The 19,812-nt window shown below is 39.4% G+C and overlaps 3 protein-coding genes across 17 annotated transcripts in view; 1 reads left to right on the top strand and 2 right to left on the bottom strand.

The window, feature by feature from the left end:
- KAT2B (lysine acetyltransferase 2B) overlaps positions 1-837 on the bottom strand; it is a 42,202-nt gene extending 41,365 nt beyond the window's left edge. Inside the window, exon 1 of the mRNA XM_046937645.1 lies at positions 443-837. The gene's annotated coding sequence lies outside the window, so the exon portion shown is untranslated. The remainder of the gene's footprint in view (positions 1-442) is intronic.
- PP2D1 (protein phosphatase 2C like domain containing 1) lies at positions 42-13,046 on the top strand. Of its 12 annotated transcripts, XM_040696241.2 has the most exons (8): positions 42-1,877; positions 2,003-2,068; positions 2,434-2,519; positions 3,198-3,263; positions 7,437-7,500; positions 7,620-7,702; positions 7,894-8,909; positions 11,653-13,046. In XM_040696241.2, the coding sequence occupies exons 7-8, from the start codon at positions 7,895-7,897 to the stop codon at positions 12,837-12,839; spliced, it is 2,202 nt and encodes a 733-aa protein (XP_040552175.1). In that variant the 5' UTR covers positions 42-1,877; positions 2,003-2,068; positions 2,434-2,519; positions 3,198-3,263; positions 7,437-7,500; positions 7,620-7,702; position 7,894; the 3' UTR covers positions 12,840-13,046. The 12 variants fall into 12 exon arrangements, with proteins under 12 accessions (XP_040552175.1, XP_040552169.1, XP_040552171.1 ...); XM_040696235.2 differs by lacking the exon at positions 2,003-2,068; XM_040696237.2 differs by lacking the exon at positions 2,003-2,068 and having other exon boundaries at positions 2,434-2,557.
- RAB5A (RAB5A, member RAS oncogene family) overlaps positions 13,041-19,812 on the bottom strand; it is a 21,654-nt gene continuing 14,882 nt past the window's right edge. For 3 of the 4 annotated variants that reach the window (XM_046923168.1, XM_015281490.4, XM_046923173.1), the window contains 3 exons: positions 19,267-19,389; positions 17,365-17,458; positions 13,654-14,515 (listed from right to left, as the gene is read on the bottom strand). In XM_046923168.1, the coding sequence (XP_046779124.1) occupies positions 14,400-14,515; positions 17,365-17,458; positions 19,267-19,389 (333 nt within the window). In that variant the 3' untranslated portion in view covers positions 13,654-14,399. 4 annotated transcript variants of the gene reach the window in all.

Below are 19,812 nucleotides of genomic sequence, written 5' to 3'. Positions count from 1 at the left end.
GGGGGGGCGGGAGGAGGGCCCCGGCGCTCCGCGGGCGGCTCCCGTCCCGCCGGGCGGGGGGAGCCGGCGCCCGCCTCCCGCCGCTGCGAAGCGCGGGGCTGCGCGGAGGCGGGCGGCGGCCGCAGGCGACGAATGCGGGCTCGGCCCCCGGGGCTGAGGAGCCCGGGGAAGTGGCGGCATCGCCGCTTCACCAGCGAAGCCCCCGCGCCTCCTTTGCCCGTCGTAGGGCCACTGTTTATTTGACTTCAGCGGGGCTTTTCCACGATTTGCGGCTGCTTTTCAACGGGTTTGTAGGTGATTTCCAAGTCAGCCTACTCATATCTGTCAGTTTCTTTTAAACGTAAAACTCAAAGGGCCTCTGCTCCATTCCCCGCATTGTCCGGGAACGTCTCCTTTTGGTCCGGGACCAAGTGTTGACAGCGGGTCATCCTATGTCTATTACCTTTTAATTGAAAGCAGCGCTTGAGCAAATGATCCCACAGCAGTAACTGCGCTCAGCGCGCAGAAGTCCCGAGGAAGTTACGCTCTGCCGCACGTATGTAAAATCGCGGTCGAGCCGTGAGAAACCGCACATGGCACTTCCACAGCGGGGCACCGCGGCTTAAAGGGTCGGGATTGAGGCTGGGCTCTGGTGTGCGATCCGCAGCTCTTTGATGTGTCAACCTCAGGCTGCAATACCGAGAGGAAGGGGGATCCCAGTGCGTAATATGCACTTGCAAAAAAAAAGCAGCTCCGGATTTCTGCACCTGCCCCGTTCCATCCCCTGCCCGGCGGTTGGCGGCCCCGGGAGGCTGCGGCGGAGCCCGGCGCTGGCGCGGTCCTCCCGGCAGCTGTGACAGCGACCCGTAAGATGGCTGCTGCCATCCCCGCTGCGTTAAGACGGACTGTTAAGGTGGAGGAGCCGCTGCGCTCGGAGGCGACGGGAAACGCAGCCCCTGACTTAGCAGAGTATTAACAGGAATAAAAAGAATAAATAAATTCGCTTCCGTTAAATCTGAGAATTCTCTGTTGTTACTGGAAGTGGTCGAATCGCGTTTTAGAATGACAAACAACCGCTGTATGGTAACAACCACTGAAGAATCATTTCCTCAGCCTCTCCGCCCGCGTTCCTTTATGTCGGCGACGTTTCCACTTTCCCCCACGGACTCGAAAACGAAACTGTTACCGCGCAGTTTCACTTTCAGCTTTACCCTGCTGTGCAAACGTGAGGACCGAGCAGATCCTCTCAAACAATAGTTGGCTCCTACCGGCCGGGGGGGTCGTTGTTGGGACACGGGCTCCTGGGCTTGACGGGAGCTGCTGGAGCCGTTCCACAGTTAACGGCATTTATGTAACCCGCTGTCATTTGCACACCCATACACAAATGAATTCTCCGTTTCAATTCTCAACACGCATATACCATTTTTGCACAGCTCGGCAGTTCTGCCAAAACGTGTTAGGCCCTTTATGTCTGCAGCTGCACAAGCAAGGGTTCACAGGATCATTCCCCAGGTGAACAACCTTATTCTTCTCACTCCACTCTCTTCACGGTACTTAAGAGCCCAGTAAGTTTTTACTCCCACTGAAATAAAACATTTCATGGTGTGTTTATGAGGGTCTATTGCAAAACCACATTGCACACTGATTAGTAAGACAAAACTCAATATTCCTACAGTTCCTCCTTGAAGCCTTAAGAGCATGTCTGCCTTACACCACATCTCCACTTTTTGCTTTACCTTCTGCTCGCTAGATAACCAGAGCACTAAGTCTACCAGACTGTGGCTACGGATACAGTTACTATAGTAACATTTATAAACACCAATGTCACCACAAATGCAGTGTTATCTGCTATCATGGAGAAGCAGCTTAAAAAGAAAACACACTTAAACTGCAGATAGGTAAGTCCTCTTATATATATATATATATATATATATCATATATATACATATATATGTATATATAGTGACATCTATTAATTCATTGTTTCCATTCTAACTTGTGCTATTATGTTTTTAAAACAAAGCAAACCCCAAGGATTTGTCTCAAACTGCCCCAAGGACAGTTAAAATTTCAGCAAGAATTGCCAAAGGTATGAGGAAAAGACCATTTGCTGTCTGGAAACACAGGGTATAGCACCGGCTGAGCCGACTTGTAGTAGCTTCAGGAATATACTTTGGCCATAACAAGTTACATCGCATTAGGAAAGCAGAAAAAATTGTGCTCTGATGTATTACTGTATACATGTTGTTCTCAGTTTCATATTTTTGAGTTTTTCTGTTGATTGAATTTGCAAGCAAGCATGTATTTATTTTCCATTTATGACATACACATAGTTCAATCTGAGCACAGGAGAATGGCTGCAGTGCTTATTTTCAATCAGTAAGTATGTAATACGATGATATTAACTTTGAATCAAACTCAAGCATTGTCTTAAATCCTTGCCACATCTTTCAGTTTCCATCCTTTGGGGCATTTCAGTGGGTTTGCTCAAGAGAAGTCAAGCCTAGAAGTAGCTCCTAGCAAGCAGCAGTGGCAGCCAGGTGAGCCCAACTGCCTCCTGTTCAGCTTGTGAGCTCAGGTAAGCAGCCCTGTGACTCTGGGAGGGCTGCTCATCTAGTCCACAGCCAGCCAGGAGCTGGGTGATGTCCACACCAGCTCCCACATTCTTCAGGTTCCTTTCAGTCTGTTGTTGCCCCAGGACGCTCTGCTTACAGCTGGGGTTCCCATCCCTCATCCCATCCAGAGTATGCTACCAATGCCTGGACTAACCATGAATACCAGGCAAACTTAAATGCAAAAGTATGCACATTATTCCAGCAAAGGAGATGGCTGTATTCTTGATGAAAGAAGAGGAAAATTAAAATGCAGCTTAGGGTGTGCCTGATGCCTGCTTATTGTCTAGCTGTCATCTGGAGCTTTTGGGGCCTACCTAGGCCACATAAAATGACTCAACTAATAACAGCCTGATACAGAGCAACCTGAGGAGCCTCCCTACCCAGGGCCCAGCTCCATGAGCCCACCGACCCCAGCTCCCAGTCCAGGTAGAACCCTGTGCCCAACCCACACCTCTCTCCCTCCCTTCCTTCTTGCTCATGATGGGACTCCTCCTGTTCTCCCACCTGTTTTATTCATGAATTCAATGCAAATGGAGAAAGGGGAACTCTTCCCCTACCAGCGAATTTCTCAGAGTATATAATCCAATTGTGTTCTTTCATTAGCACATTCTTCGTGGGCAAAGCGGCCTCCTCTTGGTCACCAGGCATCTGGGCTGCCATCAATATTTTGTGAGTCACTAGAAGTAGTAATAGTGCAACAGTTTTGTTCATTATACTGTCTCTAGCATCTTGTCAACTTCCCATGGTGCTTGCTTGCAACTTTAATAACACAGGTTACAAAATTTACCAGTAGGCCTTTGTTAAAGAGAACGTCACACCCTCTTTTTTTTTTTTTTTTTTTCAAGGAAAAAATAGAGGGGAAAAAAAAAGGAGAATATGTCAGTGCAACAATTGTGGCTGTTTGTGTTGCTAAAACTTCTCACCAGAGCTGAAGCACTTTGCTGTTTTTATTCACTTCGTACCCCAAGTGACCACAGTCAGTTCTGAAAGACCCAAATCAGGGTGAAGTTGGCAGCTGAGCTCACTTACCCCAGGCAGTCTTTGCCCATGCAACATGAAACACACTTGAATTAAGTTCAGAAGCTGTTTGCTGATGTTGCTTAGTCATCTGTAGAGCCTCACATTGTGCTGTTAGGAGGTAGCAAGCTCTACCTTGCTTCATGCAGGCACAGGATGTATCATCTTTTTCTCCTTTACCTCCTCTTCCTCCCTATTTTTTGTTTACTCCATCCTCTAACTTTCCTTTCCTCTACTACTCTGCTGCTCTCCCATGAGGCAGAGAACTCTACAGCTTTCTGGGACCCTTTTCCAAACCACTCCACACCAGGAACAGGCTCACTGGCAGTGGTGGTATCACCCACCCCTGGTATCTTGACACAGCCCCAACTGGCAGCAGGGCAGGGAAATCATGTGGCCTCACTCCTCCAAGCTGCACCCTTGATATCACACTGATCTAAACAGAAAAGTCACGAAGATAAAAACCCTTTTATATCTCTAAGGTGATAACTACAGAAGGCTTCTGGTGGGTAACGAACTGGCACCCCTGCCCCACCACAACAAATCCAGCTACCACCATCAGGTGCAAGGTACCTGTGGTAGAGGAAGTTTACTTAACTCCCACTTCAAAGGCCTGCCTCTTGGTGAAGAGCTGCCTCTATCCAGGAGGACAGTGTCACAAAAGATAGTTTTAAGAGAACCTAATGCAGTGAGCAGTTTCAAGCTGACATGATACCAGTGGGGCTGGAATCCCACAGTTCCAGTTTAGGACAACACTAAGAGGTGAGGAGGCCAATTACCTTAATTTATTCTATAATTATTTTAATTATTAATCACTTCCTTCTTTCTTGCCTATTATCAGGGCCAGTGCTGGGAGTGCTCCCAAGCCCCAGCACAGCATGTGACTCACTGGGTTCATCTCCATCACTTCCCACCTTTCACAAGAGGGCTTCCTTGGAGCTATGCTGTTGCTGCTGGAGGCACAGTAAGTCAGGTGCTGTGCTGACATAGGCTGACTCACCTGCAAGAAGATGCATGGTTCTTCCTGCAGATGGTTTTGGAGGCCCAGCCCTTCTAAAAGTGGAGGAAGGTATAGGACACAGCTGCTTTGTCTTTTCACATAAAGGGCCTTTAGGAGGTTGTATATGCATTCAATAACCTGCAAGAGTGTTTTCCTGCTAGCTATAAGCTTGTGGCTGCTTTGGCTAAAGAAGACCTCATGAAAAAGAGCCCAAGTAAATGTGTGGTCTGCTGGCAAGGCAGCACCTGCCAGGACAGGGTGTAGTTTGCAAAGCACTATGAGGCTGTGCCACAGCCAAAACCACAGCTGCAGCAGCTGCTCACTCTGGCTCCTGGGTGGGGACCTCACATCACACAGTCCCAGTGATGCCAAGAGTCCCTGTCATAGTTTCAGTACGCAGGTATGAGGAATTCACCTGTTCAGTGAGGACTGGCAGCAGTGCAGCCTGTTTATACATATTAGCTGGTAATATAATGCTTACAAGCTCAGTGAAACAGTGACCTCCATGCAAATCTTCTTTGCCTCCTCCTGTCACCCTCAGGCAGGCATGCACCTTCCTGGCACAGCTCTCAGCATCCATGAGTTTTCCTAAGGCCACTGACACATAGCTAGTAGTAACAGTAATACAGAGTTCATGAAGGAAGAAGTTTTCAGCTAGATACTAACTTAATTGCTGACTGTGACAAAGATGAGACAGGATGAAGCATTCTCTGGGTGGAGACATGGATGACATGTCAGAAGGAGATGAGGACATCCGGGGCTCCTCTGGACACAAATCAGATCCTGGATCATTAAACCTCCATGAGTGACATCTTCACTTCTTTAAAACAAACAAACAAACAAAAAAAAAAAAACACTTTGCAGGGCAAAACTGGAGGAAAAAAATAAGTCTTCTTGCTATGTGAACAGCAAGCAGCTAGAAGTGCCAGAGCTACAGGGTACTGCCAGAAATAGGGTTACTGAGATAATGGTGCTCTGTCACACAAGCCCATGGCCGCAGCTGTGTGCTCTGCCTCTGTTTGGCCTCTCTCTTGCATACAGCAGTGGATGAGCAAGCAGAGCAGCAGGACAGCTTACCTTTGTAGAAGCCAGAATGAGAGCTGACCAAGAGGCTCTTAGCTGGAACACAAGTAGTAAAGAAAATATTTACTCTTGAAAACAAGTAATCTCAAGCAGTGCTTCCCTGCCCATTCTTCTATTTTTTCCCCCCTTCTCCTCTGCACTGCTATTTTTAGCTCAGAACATTAAACACTGCCAGGTTTGGGCCCCCTAAATAGGCAGAGGGAAATTGCAGTGAGCTAGAAAGCTGTGTTTTCTCTTTCCCTCTCTGAGGCTACAAGAGCTTAAGCTTCCTATGTTGTAATGGCAATATCTCACTGCTATCCTTTAAACCTATAGCAAAATATTTGCAAGTCTGCATCTGTTCCTGGTGAGGGAAAAGCAAGGAGAGAAGAAAATATAAATTAGCCTTTTTTTCTTCACAAAAGATCATAGTGAATTTTTCCCTTTTTTATTGCCACCAGGTTTACAGACTGTAAAATATATATAGCATGCATGAACAATAGACATATACTATATAAAAATCTAACAAGGTGGCTGATCTTTTAATAATTTGAGCCAAATGATAGCAACCAAAGAATTGCAGCATATCTTGTTATTCTATGTGGATTATTATACATGTTATTCTGATTATTTCATACTCTAATCAACTAGGACTGTTCTGGTTCTCTGAAATAGTGATTTGTTAGCACTCACACCCACTTACAGGGACATAAACAGTGTGAGTGTTAAGAACTAAGTTTCCTGAAGCCAAACAAACATTTTGTTAACATTTTTCAACTTCTTGTCTGTAATACTACAAGCTTTTATATATGAACTCATTTTACATATGGTATATTTAATAGGCTGACAGAAAGCAGTTTACCAGACTTTCTGTATATATTAGCCCTAACCTTTCTTGGACAGGAATGCATGACTACCAGGACAGCAGTGACAAGGCCTGTACAATTTCCCAGGTCCAAATTCAGACTATGCAGTATAAAGAGAGAGATCTATGCAAGATTGCCTTCTGCTGGCATTTTGAATGTGTACCTCCTTATTTTGCCCACTGAAGCAGTGTAGCATTTCTGAAGCACCCTGACGCTCAACTCCAATAGAGAAATGCACTTACCATAAACTGGTCCCACAGTAGATGGGGAGCTGTAGCCACATTCAGGTTCACCTCTGTAAGGACAACATATACAATGATGTGAAAAGGGTTTAAGTAGCTCTGCTAATATCTTAGCATTTATCACTCCCTATAGAATAAATTTTCCTTTTTAAATTTTATGATTGATCTGCCTCAGCTGCTCACAGGCACTTGATGCTTTAAGATTCTTACAACTCAGAGGTGATGAACTGAAGGAGTGAGAAAAAAAAAGCGTCCTTCCCAGCTAAAGTCCTGGAAGAGGTAACAGTTGCCAAACAACTACTTTAAGTGCGGCTGTATCAAGTGTAAATAGGGAGCTCTGGAAAACTTGAATCAGGATGAAGTTGCCAAACTTCAGTGAGGCTGAAGAAGAGGGTATGCACCATGGGAAGCTGACAAGATGCTCGAGACAGTATGTTTCCCAGAGATCTAAAAGCTCAAACACTGCTTGGAAATATTTTGCTCTTCCCTATACTTCCTTAATTCAGAAATTGACACTTTCAAAGTGCATTCTACATTAAAAGAACATTAACAGTGCTAAGTCTGGCTCTTGTAAGCAGAAAACTTCAACAGAATATAATCCGTGTAAGTGTAATATATCTTGTATGTCTATATATAATCTTATATTTTTTGCCAGTTACTCCTAAAGTGCAAGATTTGATTAAAGAGAGATATCAATGCTACTGGCCCACACAAAGTTGGTAGGTATTTTTTTCATCTTCCTCTCTTAAGTTTCAATATGCACCTACTCCACTATCATGTCTAGAAAGTGAGGATTAGGTACAGAAAAATCTGATGAGAAACTACTTCATGCCTGCAGTATTAACAACGTGAAGGCTCAGAGCTATGCATCAAGTCACAGTGAGGAAACAGAAAACTGACTGAGACCTTAGCAGGTGTAAGGTAACACAAACTGCATAATGCACTTCCTATTTCCAATTTTTTCAGTTCTTGAATTAGCTGTGTTACTAAGTTTTAACAGTTTTTACACCTTTTACATCATTTCATATATGAACACAGGTCACATATTACAGTGATGTAGTGGTTATCAAATACTGAACTGAAAATTCATAGCACGTTAAACTCCTTTATAGAATGACATGGGAGGAAAAATCACAGGACAAAGCAAGGCCACCCAATGATGAACCGCGCAGAGATGAGGAGGATCATCTGGAGAAGATCATGATGGCACCTGAGAATGCAGATGCCACAGGCATTTCAATTCTCTGTTCAGTGTGTCAACAAGCAATATATCCACACCATCTTTTTAATCACAAAAAAACCCACAAAGCCCTAACTTCGTTGGGCTATGATAGCTCACAAACAAGGGTGGATAACGAAACACTTTTAGCTCAGAGACAGAAGCTAATTTCAAAAGTGACCAAGCTTCCTAAGAATTCTGAAAGACATCGTCAGAAGATCAATGATTCATTTGAATTTCTTATGGATGGTCATGCTTCTACATTATATTGTGATCTTGACAATACAAACACTGTTAACACTCTCAAGAATGTAAAAAATTCTTCAATAAAGGCATTATCAATTTGCCAAGATAAAAATTCCATGTGGCAGAGAGACATGGAAGACAGATTTTTTGTAGTGGACAACTATGGAAGTAGGTCAGATACATGTTTTCTGGGACTAATTGATGGGCACCATGGCACGACAGCTGCAGAAACAGTTGCAGCAGAGCTTCCACTTTTATTTCTTGACCAGCTTGCTCAAACAGATCCCTCCTATAGAATGACCAAGGAGGAACAGCAAATTCTAGACTCTTTTGCCACAGTAATCACAGAAGACTACAGGAAAAAGGAGAGGATTTTCTCTGACAGACAGGAGAACAAGACCCATAAGACAAATACTTATGAATGGATTCACAAAGCATATGCCAAGGCCTTCTGGAGAATGGACAGACTTTTACAGCTAGGAAGGAATGAGGTTTCTAGAGTTCGATGGAGTGGCTGCTCAGTTGTAACCTGTTTGATGGAAAGACTCCCCAGTGAAAATATGGATGACACAGAAGAAAGAAAACACTTGGAAAACAGCAGTCAAAGTTCATTAACGAGGACAACTGAGGATGTTGCTGGGCTCCTGCACATTGCTAACATAGGTATGTACACTTCACACTGGATTCACTTCACAGTGAAGTTAATTTAGAGGTTTGTTAGTAGTACATATTTGGAGATAAAAAGATGCAATTGTTTTAACTTGTCAATTACAGGGACATTTACCATCTTTCCTTCACATTGACAGCAGCATCAGGCAATAATATCAGGCTTATTAGATGAGAACCCTCAATATGGTATTTGGATTAAGGCAGTAGGTTTACTCACATGAGACAGATAGCTGGACAGCATTCTGTTCACATGCAAGTGACCCATGTAAAAACAGTAACTATTTAAAATCAAGAGGAAGCTTAAGGCGTCGATCATTTTAGGACACAAACAAACATTCTAGATCTGATAAATCCCTAGTGTCAAAGAAACACGTTTAAAGGTATTTTCTTCTCTTAGTCATTTGTTTCATTAAGTGCCACTTCATATTGCTACTGCAAAATGGGATCTGTAGGGATTATCTGAACTATCAACTTCAGAAACAGAAATCGATGATTTACTGTTGTCAAATCTATTCGGTCCTTCTTCCTTATGGAGGTCACCTTTCCATAATGTAGACAATTATTAATTACAATGAGAAACACTGTTATATTCCTAATGCCTCTCCTTCCAGCCTTGCTGCAGGCATCACACTAAAGTTCATGCAGTCCTTTACAATACTAGTCACTACATCTACCCACATGGAAACTCTTGTTATCAGTTAAGTTCTTGCATACATGTGACAGAAGATGTTTTGCCATAAAGAAATACAGAAGCAGAAGTTTTTTATTTTTTTAAAAGCTGCCTGATGAATAGTTTCAAATGAAATGCTGTCTACAGTCTCAAGTATATTCCAGTCTCTGCTTAATTTATATCCCCAGCACTACTGCTTTCATCTCATTCTCAAGGATCATTATCAGGAAGCATGTTAACACTACTTTTCTATCAACAGTGGTACTTTCTCCTCCTCAGATGAGTATTTTCAGAAAGCTTCTATGACTTCTTCATATTTCTTCCTGTAAAATTTGATTGCAATTAATCAAGATCAGAAATAAGAAGGAAAGGGATAATCTTTAAAGATATTTCATTTCTTTGGGAGGCAAAAATATTATATTCCACATTTGTATTCAACTCATCCAAGATTGAAAAACAATTATAGTAATAATATGCAATTCCTTGCAGATGTAAGGATTCTAAGCCAACCTGAACATGCAGTGATACTGAAAGATGTTACAGTACTCTACCCACCTTTCCTGACTATTCTCCCAACACTTATTACTATATCCATGCTTTATCTTCAACAAGCATTTTTCCAGCCACCAGAGCTTACTGGTATCATAACTGGTAGTTTAGCACCAGATCACATTAATCTTGCAAGAGATATTGTCACACGCATAATGGTATATAGAATACACATAAAGGTCAATATTTTCAGATTAAATAACTGCAATTGTTTTCACTGTATTAGGACAGAAAATACTTTTTAAACACAATGAGCTTGAGGCATAGGATGAATGCAAGAAAATGTAGTAGATAATTCACCCAACTTATATTTTCTGGTTCTAATTACCTGCCTGCATCCTTTCCTCCCAGTATGCTGGCTTCCATTACAGATACTGTAAGCTCAAGCTCTGTAAGTCAACTTGATCAGAGATACTTCAAGCCTTTTACGATTTAAGTCCTTGCATTTGAACAACTTATAAGTATACATTTAAACTAACACATTAATTTCCACCACCAAAGAAAAAAAAGATTTTCACAACAAACAATTTTTCCCCCAGGACTGTGTTCTCGCAGACAGAGCAGAAACAGCAGCACTGTTTGCTGTATTTTGTCTCACAGTAGTAGGTCACCTGGTTCTTGTTGGCTCTTCTGCTCTATCTCTAGATTGCAGACAAATCTGCACCCAAAAGCAATCCAGATTTTACTCCCTAGCAGAGAAACTTTTTCACACGGGTTACATTATGCTCTTGGTTAGGCCTTCAGTTAGGGTCTTATTCTGAGGGATCTCAAACACTGCACATCTTGTTTCAGAGATGCTTTCCTTTATACCCTGCATTCAAGTCTGACAAGGCTGATCACCTGGAGTGATGCAATTTTCAATACGTTTTCCACTCTCATCTCTGGATTTCAATATAATTAAGTGGAAGAAAGTACCTATTTCTACTAAAGGAAAGAAATTAGTCTAAGATGACTGCAAAAAAAATCCTACTCCCTTGAGTTCCTTACCCAAAGAATAGCCTTAAGGCATCATGCTAATGAACTGCAAATCCTAAATATTATCCAAATTATTTTTCAGCTACTAGCTATTTCATAGTGCTTTAAATAGTTTGAACTTGCTTTCTGATGGACATTCAGCCACAATGGTTTGAGAGCACGCTCTCTCCTAGAAAAGTACATGAGAAATAGAGTACTTGACACCATCCTTATGTACTCAATTAAGAGCTTCAACTGAAACATTTCTATCAGACTGCATGTTAGGCCAATTTGAAATGTCACAGATTCCTCACAAAAGTTTAGCTGCACTCAGAAAAACAAGATTCTAGAATAGTCTTCTGAGCAGTGGGAGGGGAAAAGAAACATCCACAAAATCTTGCTGTAAAATGGAACTGGATTAATTTATAGTCATATTGCTGCCTACAATAGTAGAAATTGAACTATGATTTTTTTTCTCCCTCAGTCTTTAGCAAAAGATATTACAGCAATGTAAGAAAAAAATGATCATTGGGCTATAGTTCAAAATATTTATTTTACTTCTAGGTAACACACATGCAGTTTTATGTAAAAATGGCAAGAGTTATCACCTCTCAGAAGAGCACAGCACTTCTAATGTAAGGGAGAAAAAACGCATACTTCAGAATGATGGAAACATCAGCACTAATGAACCAGATGGATTAGTAGAGGGTCACCTTAGAACTACAAGAGGTCTTGGATATCACGGAGATCCCGTACTAAAAAGATCTGTTATACCTGTACCTCATAGCATCTCTGTCCCAATTGATGATTCTTGTCAATTTCTCATTTTAGCTTCTAACGGGCTTTGGGAGGTTTTGGATTACAAGCAAGTATGTGCATTAACACTAACCACATTCACTCATTATCTGAGAACGTATGAATGTATTCAACAAAATGGGGCTTCTCTGTATAACTGCCAGTATTTGATACCCCTTTCTGAAGAAGAGTTAAGAGACTCAAAGGCTACGAATTATCAGCAAGTTGGAACAGAGATGCTGGACTCCAATACGGAGATTTTTCTCCCTGACTCAAAAAGCAGCCTTACACATGGAAAGCCAAAATGTTCTAGGACGAGCTACTTGCAAAGTAAAAATGGAGTTGTTCCTAAGGAAATTGATGACCACAACAATCAAGCTGATCCAGAACCGATACTTTTCAGTAATGATGAGATAGGTCCAAAGAAAAGAGGGATAAAACAGTGTGATTCTAGCACAGAAGTCAGCTCTGAAGAACTGAAACAGTCAGAGGACAGAAAAGTTTATCTACGTAACAGTTCTCTGCCACATTCACAAACCACAGAATCAGAAGAAACAGACATTATCCATGCAACTAGTCCAAGTTACCTGCAGACTCAACATTGTACAAAAGCATATCTATCTATTTATGACTCAGATCCACAACTGGCTGAAAAAACAGATTTTAAGGTATCACGTGACAAGCCTGTAGGTTATACTGGCCAGCAACTGCTGAAGACTACACTGCCAGTGGATTGTAAGCCACCTACACATTTTGAAGAGGACACAAAAACATACCTGTCCGGTTGTGAATCACAAATTGCAGGAAAAGGTGGGGTCACTTCCAAGGCACTCTATGACAATGCAGCAAGCTACATCAGTGAACAATTGGTAAAGGCTGCACTAGATGCAGGTTCAAGAGATAATATCACTGTTTTGGTTGTACTTCTAAACGGATGTGATAAGTTACCAAACTAACTCAACATTTAAAAGGTATCATATGACAAATGGAGTCCCACAGAACACACAGCACAAGCTTATGTTTAGCTGTGTCATGAAGTTACTTGCAATCACCTTAAATGCTGACCCATATAGCAAATCAGACATGTACTCTCAAACTGTTCAAACAAAATAAATAAATGCTTCTGAACCTCACAATAAGAAACAGTAATCACAAACTTTTTTTTTTTAACCACTTTATTCAAACCTGAGCACCTCAATATAAAACTAAACACTGGTGAACTGTCATTTGCCTTGCTAAACCCAGATTACTGCAAATTAAAAATCTGCACAAGTAAGTTTCTGCTATCAGTTCAACATTTAAATAGACTAATTCATCTCTTCTGACACACTTGGTAGATTTCATATAATGAAAATAACTAAGAATTAGTGCAATATACTGGACAGGTCAAAATAAAATGTACTTTGGAAAACAAAGTTGCGAAGTTCATTATTGACAGACAGCAGTACTTATGTTACAGATACAGGAGCATCATTTATTACTGTTCTAGCCATAAAGGAAGAACTTAGAACCCCCTTTGATTAGAGAGGAAAAAAGTTAGCTTTAAGTAACTGTACATTCTGTATACCTTTAAGCAACTCTTAAATATTACAGAAAGTATTAAACAAATGTAGACTACAATGCAGAGTACCTATTTACAGTACATTAATATCCAAATTTAAAATCAAGTTGAATGTCCATAATAGTTAGTGCGCTTTTTTTTTTTTCCTCAGGGGAAAAACAAACTGTAATGGCCAGCAATGATCAAAACCAAGAAAAAAGTCACAGACACCAAGTTTGTTGTGGTTTTACTTGAAGAGCTCTTACAGTTTGTAAAGGAAAAATATCCTATATTGTAAAGATGAATTTACTGGTTTGTACCTTCTGAACAGATTAGAAATGAAGTTAAACTTGATTTATCCTATTCTCTTTAGACAACTAATTGGGTTGATATAATTTACATACAGTGTACCAACTAAAAATCCACTTTCCTGCAAGCATAGGGATCTTAAAATTGTTAATGCAAGTAGTATTTGAGATTAAGTTATTAAACTATGGAATGTATAACTAAACAGTAGATACCTGCAGAAACAACTGGTTGCATCAATACTGTGAATGAGTTTAATTTTTAGACCCTGTTTCTAAAATTCTTAAAGCACAACTGAGAATTATGAAAAGTTCAAATTCTATTCATTGTAACAGTAATCAGTATTGAAGCAACAGGAACTGGCCAATTAGGTCCATGGAAAGTAGGTCTTCTATATCCCTAATGGAAAGCGATTTTTAAAACCTTTCAACTGAAGGAAGTTTATTCCGCTTCCATCACTCCTCTATGCTGAAACATTACAGACAGCGGTGGATACATGCACGTTAAAATTTTAGGTCAAAAGGAAATTCTGTATCATAAACTTGACTATTATTGTAAGTCTCTTCGCTGTTTGGAAGCTGTACTGGGCCAGGTTAAGCACTCCAATTCCATGGTTATTAACAGTTAGGAAGCAGAAGAATATTCAGAACAGTTTAAAGCAATTGATGTTTTAGTTACTACAACATTGACTCTTGGGTGGTTGTGTGGGTTCAGTAAGGTCTACTCCTCTTCCTCTGGCAGAGCTGGCTCCTGTATTCTGTGGTTCATTCTTTGGCAATTTTTTTGCTACAAAATAAACAAAAAAATAAGAGGTTAAATGTTGTAGTGAGATTAAATCATCAGAGTACACAAACAGCACTTCACTGTTCTATAAACATATCAACATTATCATTATAAAGTCTGATTCAATTCAATGTGTTAGTAATAGAAGTTAAGACACTTCTTAATGATTAACTATCATATCTAAGATTTAAGAGCAAAATGCATTAGTATCTTGAGCAGTAAAAATGTATCTGCCTAGGCATGCTGTGCTATGTCACAAAGTGACAGCTCTTGCAGGAAATTCATCTACACAGAATAGTCTAAGATAAGAATGTCAAGGGTAAGATACAGAAAGAGTGAAAGAGGACACAACAGAGAGAAATGGGTCAATCCACTGCCCAGATAACTATCCAGAGTAAACACTGCAAATAACTTAAGAAATGGTCCTCAGCATAAGATCAAACCCCTCCTTTTCTTTCCCTCCCCTCCCTCCAAGATGCATCTTATGTCCAGTTCTTATAAATCAATTTACTGTGCTAACTTTTGTTACCCTTGTAGCTTGAGGATAACTCTCAATCAGACATGGAAAATGCAGGTGACAAGCACTACCCTTCCCAGTAGGAACTCCTTGGAGTAATTTTCTGACAGAGAGAAAGGTAAGGTCTACTTCAGAGGACTTCCACGGGACTGTCTTGCTCATGTTATCAGGACCCAACCACTATTCCTGTTCTACTTTCTGGCTGCATATTGTGATTCCAGAATTATAATGCTGGCCAACATTTTCAAGAACAACTTTCCAAAAAAAGAATGAAATTCAACTACAGAAACAGGCAGCAGTAAGAAAACTAGCACATCAAAAAGATTAACTCAGTTAACAGAACCCAAGAGTTCTCATGACACTAAGCTGCAAAGACAGTATGAAGAGACACAGCATCAGCCAAAAAAAAAAAAACCATCTTCACAGCACTGTTGCTTGAGATTATAGATACTGGAAATGAGCTTTTTTTTTTTTTTCCAATAACTGGGAGCCTTGAGCAAGCTCTAAAGCAGTTAACTCATAAGCATTTGTAGCTTGCATCCACTCCTTTCCGTGTTCTCATTTTTGACTTTTCTCACATTTTTGGAAGATCACATTTACATAACGTCCTTAGAAATGAACCCATGTTGTGCAAAAGGCTATTCTAAGCTGAGGGCTACACAGATCTTGTTCTGATGCAATGCTAAGTTTGAATTTCACCCATTTCACCTAGAGAATACTCACATGGACTAGGAACCTTGCAGACTAAATACCCAGGCACTAAGTACGCACTTTTCATCAAATCTATTGCGTACATCATTAAAGTAGCAACAGGTAAGAATTACTGTTTATATAATAAATTACAAAAATCCCAACAGAATTTGAAGATTCATTTTTCACATTTATTTTAAAAATGCAGTTTGCATCACAATGTTAAAAAAAATTTTTGAAGCTGAGCTGTAGTCCTGCAAAGAGGACTATAATTGAGCGTTTCTGTACCATTAAATACAGTGATACCTCCAGCACTTGTGACAAAAATATATTTTCTACTTAGAATTCTGTTCACCCCCCACCCCTCACCCACATATTTATAGTTAATATAGAGAGAGCACTTGCTGTAAAGTGTTGCTATAGTCATAATTTAACTTGCATTGGCTGGAAGTTTGAACTGCATTAGGTTACCTTTCACTTTACTGGTTTGCAAAGAAAAGGGTAAGGGCTCTTTAAAAACAATTTATTTTGAAAGCAAGAGAGGTCATCATAGTGCAACATGAGAAACAGATTAATACAGTTATTCAACACTATACGTTACTGTTTCCTCCTAGAAAGAGTGACTACTCTAATTAAGGTTATTAAATAGGGCAAGTAACCCACCTAAGAGAGCCCACTTTCTTTCTCCCCCTTTTTTTTAAATAATGAAATACATTATATCTATCAAGGGAATTCAGAAGATCGTTAGTAATTTCAAGTTTCTGCTATGCGTTAGCACCTTTATAGAAATTCCTAAGGAATGTTAGTGCTAAAAATACATTACTAAATTCACTTTTCACACACAGTACCCTTCACTTGTACTCAGATTTTGAATTTAAACACATACGCTCATTCTTGGCACACCCTTTGCATTTTACATTGCTGCATTTGGAATTCAACCAATTTTAATATAAAACAGCATTTAGCAAATACTCTAATTAGACTAAAATGAATACTCTTGACTTCTTTAAAGCAAGTCACTGTCATCTCCTACTTTGATATGCTTCCAACTTCAATTATGATTGTATGATAAGTACGTTATTATAGCTTTCGCACCTACCCAATGCAGTGTGAGATCTGTTGCAAAAAGCATAACATTAAGAGTCACTTATTTATACAGTTATACTTACATTCTTATACTAGTGTGATAACCATAAAATATGTTTTGGATTTGTTCAAGTAAAACTATGAAAACTATGTAAAACTTTTAACGGTTAAATATACCACGGAAAGGTTTCTGTTTTTGTTTTTTTAAATATATAACAGCAACTACAGCTTAATTTTGCTTCAACTTGAAGCAGTACCACTGATCACAACATGAAAACATTTACATGAAACTTGCTGACAGAATTCAAGTTAATCTGAGCCTGTTCAGCTTCTACAAATTAATCCAAACTCTAAATGCTTGACAGAAGACCTGCGCAAATATGCTTCAATTAAGTTTATCTCAACATCATAAAGGAGCTGAAGGAGCCTAATGAAACTTCCATGCCACAGAAAGAAAGATAATTTATGTGAAAGTCTGACAGAGCTTGAGTTAGGATGCTTCTGATTACATGAATCTCAAGAAAACAATTATAATTCTCTCTCTCCCCCACCAACTCACCAATTGCCATAAATATTTCATTTACGTTCATCGATGTTTTGGCAGATGTCTCCATGAACAATAAACTGTTGTCATCTGCATAAGCTTGTGCTTCCTGAAAGAAAATACTGCATTAGTCCGTTCTTAAAAAAGGTAAAGCCTCACTTTATTACACATCATACTCTTGCTGCTACTGAGGAAGAATTTCTATTCCATTTTGAAAAAAAAAAGGTTTGCTGAAACACTCATGACAGCGTGTTATTCATTAGCTACAAGGAAGTTGTAACTCCATCAAGCAGTTAAAAGAAATGCAATCTTGAAATCCTTGTTTGTCTTAAAAAAAGTAATATTCCAGATATTAAATATTAGAAAGACAATCCTACTACAAGACTCTAGCTGTAATAGCAAGAATAAATAAGCAACAGAAAGTGCCTTCAAATGCCAAAAAGCCCATTATCACCTCTATAAAGAACTACCTTCAATCTTTCATCCACTAAGGCAGATTGATCAGAAGTTTTAGATTAGAGGATTTCTGTCAGTATTATAAAACTAATAGGGAAAATCTAATGTCTTGTCATATGATCTCCTTTACCAGTCTGAATTTCCATCTGAAATACACATCTGAAATATTTCTGTTCCCTATTTTTTTGCCACTTCCTGTTAGCCAGTTCAGCTATGAATCCCTGGTGTCTTCAGATTATGTAACTGCCTCTGAATCCAACAGGAAGTCTGCATAAAGCCAAATTATAATACCTATGATGAAAAAGAAGAAAAACTGCAGTCTAGTTCAATATTCATTTAAGTAACATGTGCTAAGACCTATGTAACTGTATCAGAAATAACACATTAACCAATACTTAAAAATCTGAAATGGGTTTGATAGTCATTCGCAAAAACATGAAGATGACAATGAAAAATGTTAAGAACATAACTATAAGAATCAAAACTAACAAAAAATATCAGTATAGGTAGTTCTCCTTTGATAATTAAATTTGATTAAGTTTTTTACGTATACAGATACAAAGCATTTGTCACATACTGCAAATTTTCCACAGAACACCAGATTTTTCTGTGGTATTTTTTATGCTGCAATTGACATGAAAAATAAGATTTTTGAGAATGTTGAATTTAGGTTGAAAAATACCTATAACTACTAATTTTCACAGACTGATTTCTAAAGTAATAAAAAGGATTCATTATCATACGCAGTAGTACCTTGCACAATGGCACAGATGAAAACAGTAACGGAATTAATGACTAATAAATAAATATGTATTTGAATCAGTTTTCTTAAGATCAGTCAGTCCTGAATGGATGAGAATATCTGTAGTGAATTTCATTTGCTTTGGAAGTCATTTTCTGATAACTAAGTTTAACCAACTTTTCAAGAAGATAAACGTAACAGATGAGCACATCAACATAAACAAAAACAATGTCATGAAAAGCACAATTAAAAGCTGAACACTGCTTCAACAGTATACCCTAGGCAAGTTAAGTCTATCAATCACCTTTGTATCAGCAGATTCTCAAAATTCCCCTGTGGACAAGTCAGAGAGCTTAGGAATGAACTCTGTGGAGATCATTCTATTGCTTCCACTAACACTGTAATTACAGATAATTTTGAGAGGAAGACAGGAGGAGATCATATCATAGAACAGAAATTCAATTAGCCTAAAAGATATGCAAATAAATTAGTAATTCTTCAAACTTAATTACTTGTTCAAAAAAAGTCTATTGCTATATATTGTTTGTACAAAAATAGATTTTTCAGCAGCATCTAGAATTAGTCTCACTTGAGGTTTATATTTAACAGCATGACCTCTGTGACAACCACCTGGTCTACGCAAATAAACTCGTCAGTAGGCCTATTTACCTTCTCCTCCAAAAAACAGCTATTTCTATAAACATAAGATATGCACATACCTGGAAATCCACAGCTCTTTTGTTAGCTAGATCAGCTTTGTTTCCTGCTAAAGCTATTACAATGTTAGGACTTGCTTGACGCTGAAGTTCTTTGACCCAGTTTTTTGCTCTGGCAAAGGACTCCTGTTAATGATTGCAAAATGATGCAAGTTGAGTTTTACCATCCTTTTGCACTCACCTATTATCCCAATCTCTGTTATTTATACTTCAAGCAAAATGTCAATTAAAGCAAGGCTGCTACCTCTGTCTAAAGGTGCGCACACAGTTTTTTAAATGATACATTCCTACCCTAGTTTGTATGGCAATGCTGAAAAAGTAAATGAAGATACAAAGATTTACGCAGACTATGTAAAGATAGAGAAACTGTTGATAGAAAATTGGAAATTTTCTCCTCTAGAAGAATCAAGTTTATGAATACACTCAAGGATTCTCAACATTTCTAATTATTGACCACCATTACAGTAGAAGGATGCTGGGTTTTTTGGAAGTTTTGTTTTAAGTCTCATTTTTACAAAAAGCATACAAAGCAAGTTCAAACAAAAAGAA

The sequence above is a fragment of the Gallus gallus genome, chromosome 2 (genome assembly GCF_016699485.2).
Source record: "Gallus gallus isolate bGalGal1 chromosome 2, bGalGal1.mat.broiler.GRCg7b, whole genome shotgun sequence".
Lineage (NCBI taxonomy): Eukaryota > Metazoa > Chordata > Aves > Galliformes > Phasianidae > Gallus > Gallus gallus.
The sequence above is the reverse complement of the archived record's forward strand: the minus strand, read 5'-3'. Positions and strand labels throughout refer to the sequence as shown.

Bases quoted from the DNA above. Each gene is read 5' to 3' on its own strand.
- PP2D1 (XM_015281806.4), top strand. From the start codon at position 7,895: ATGACATGGGAGGAAAAATCACAGGACAAAGCAAGGCCACCCAATGAT. The intron at 8,910-11,652 runs GTATGTACACTT...TTTTACTTCTAG, and splicing joins CCTGCACATTGCTAACATAG to GTAACACACATGCAGTTTTA.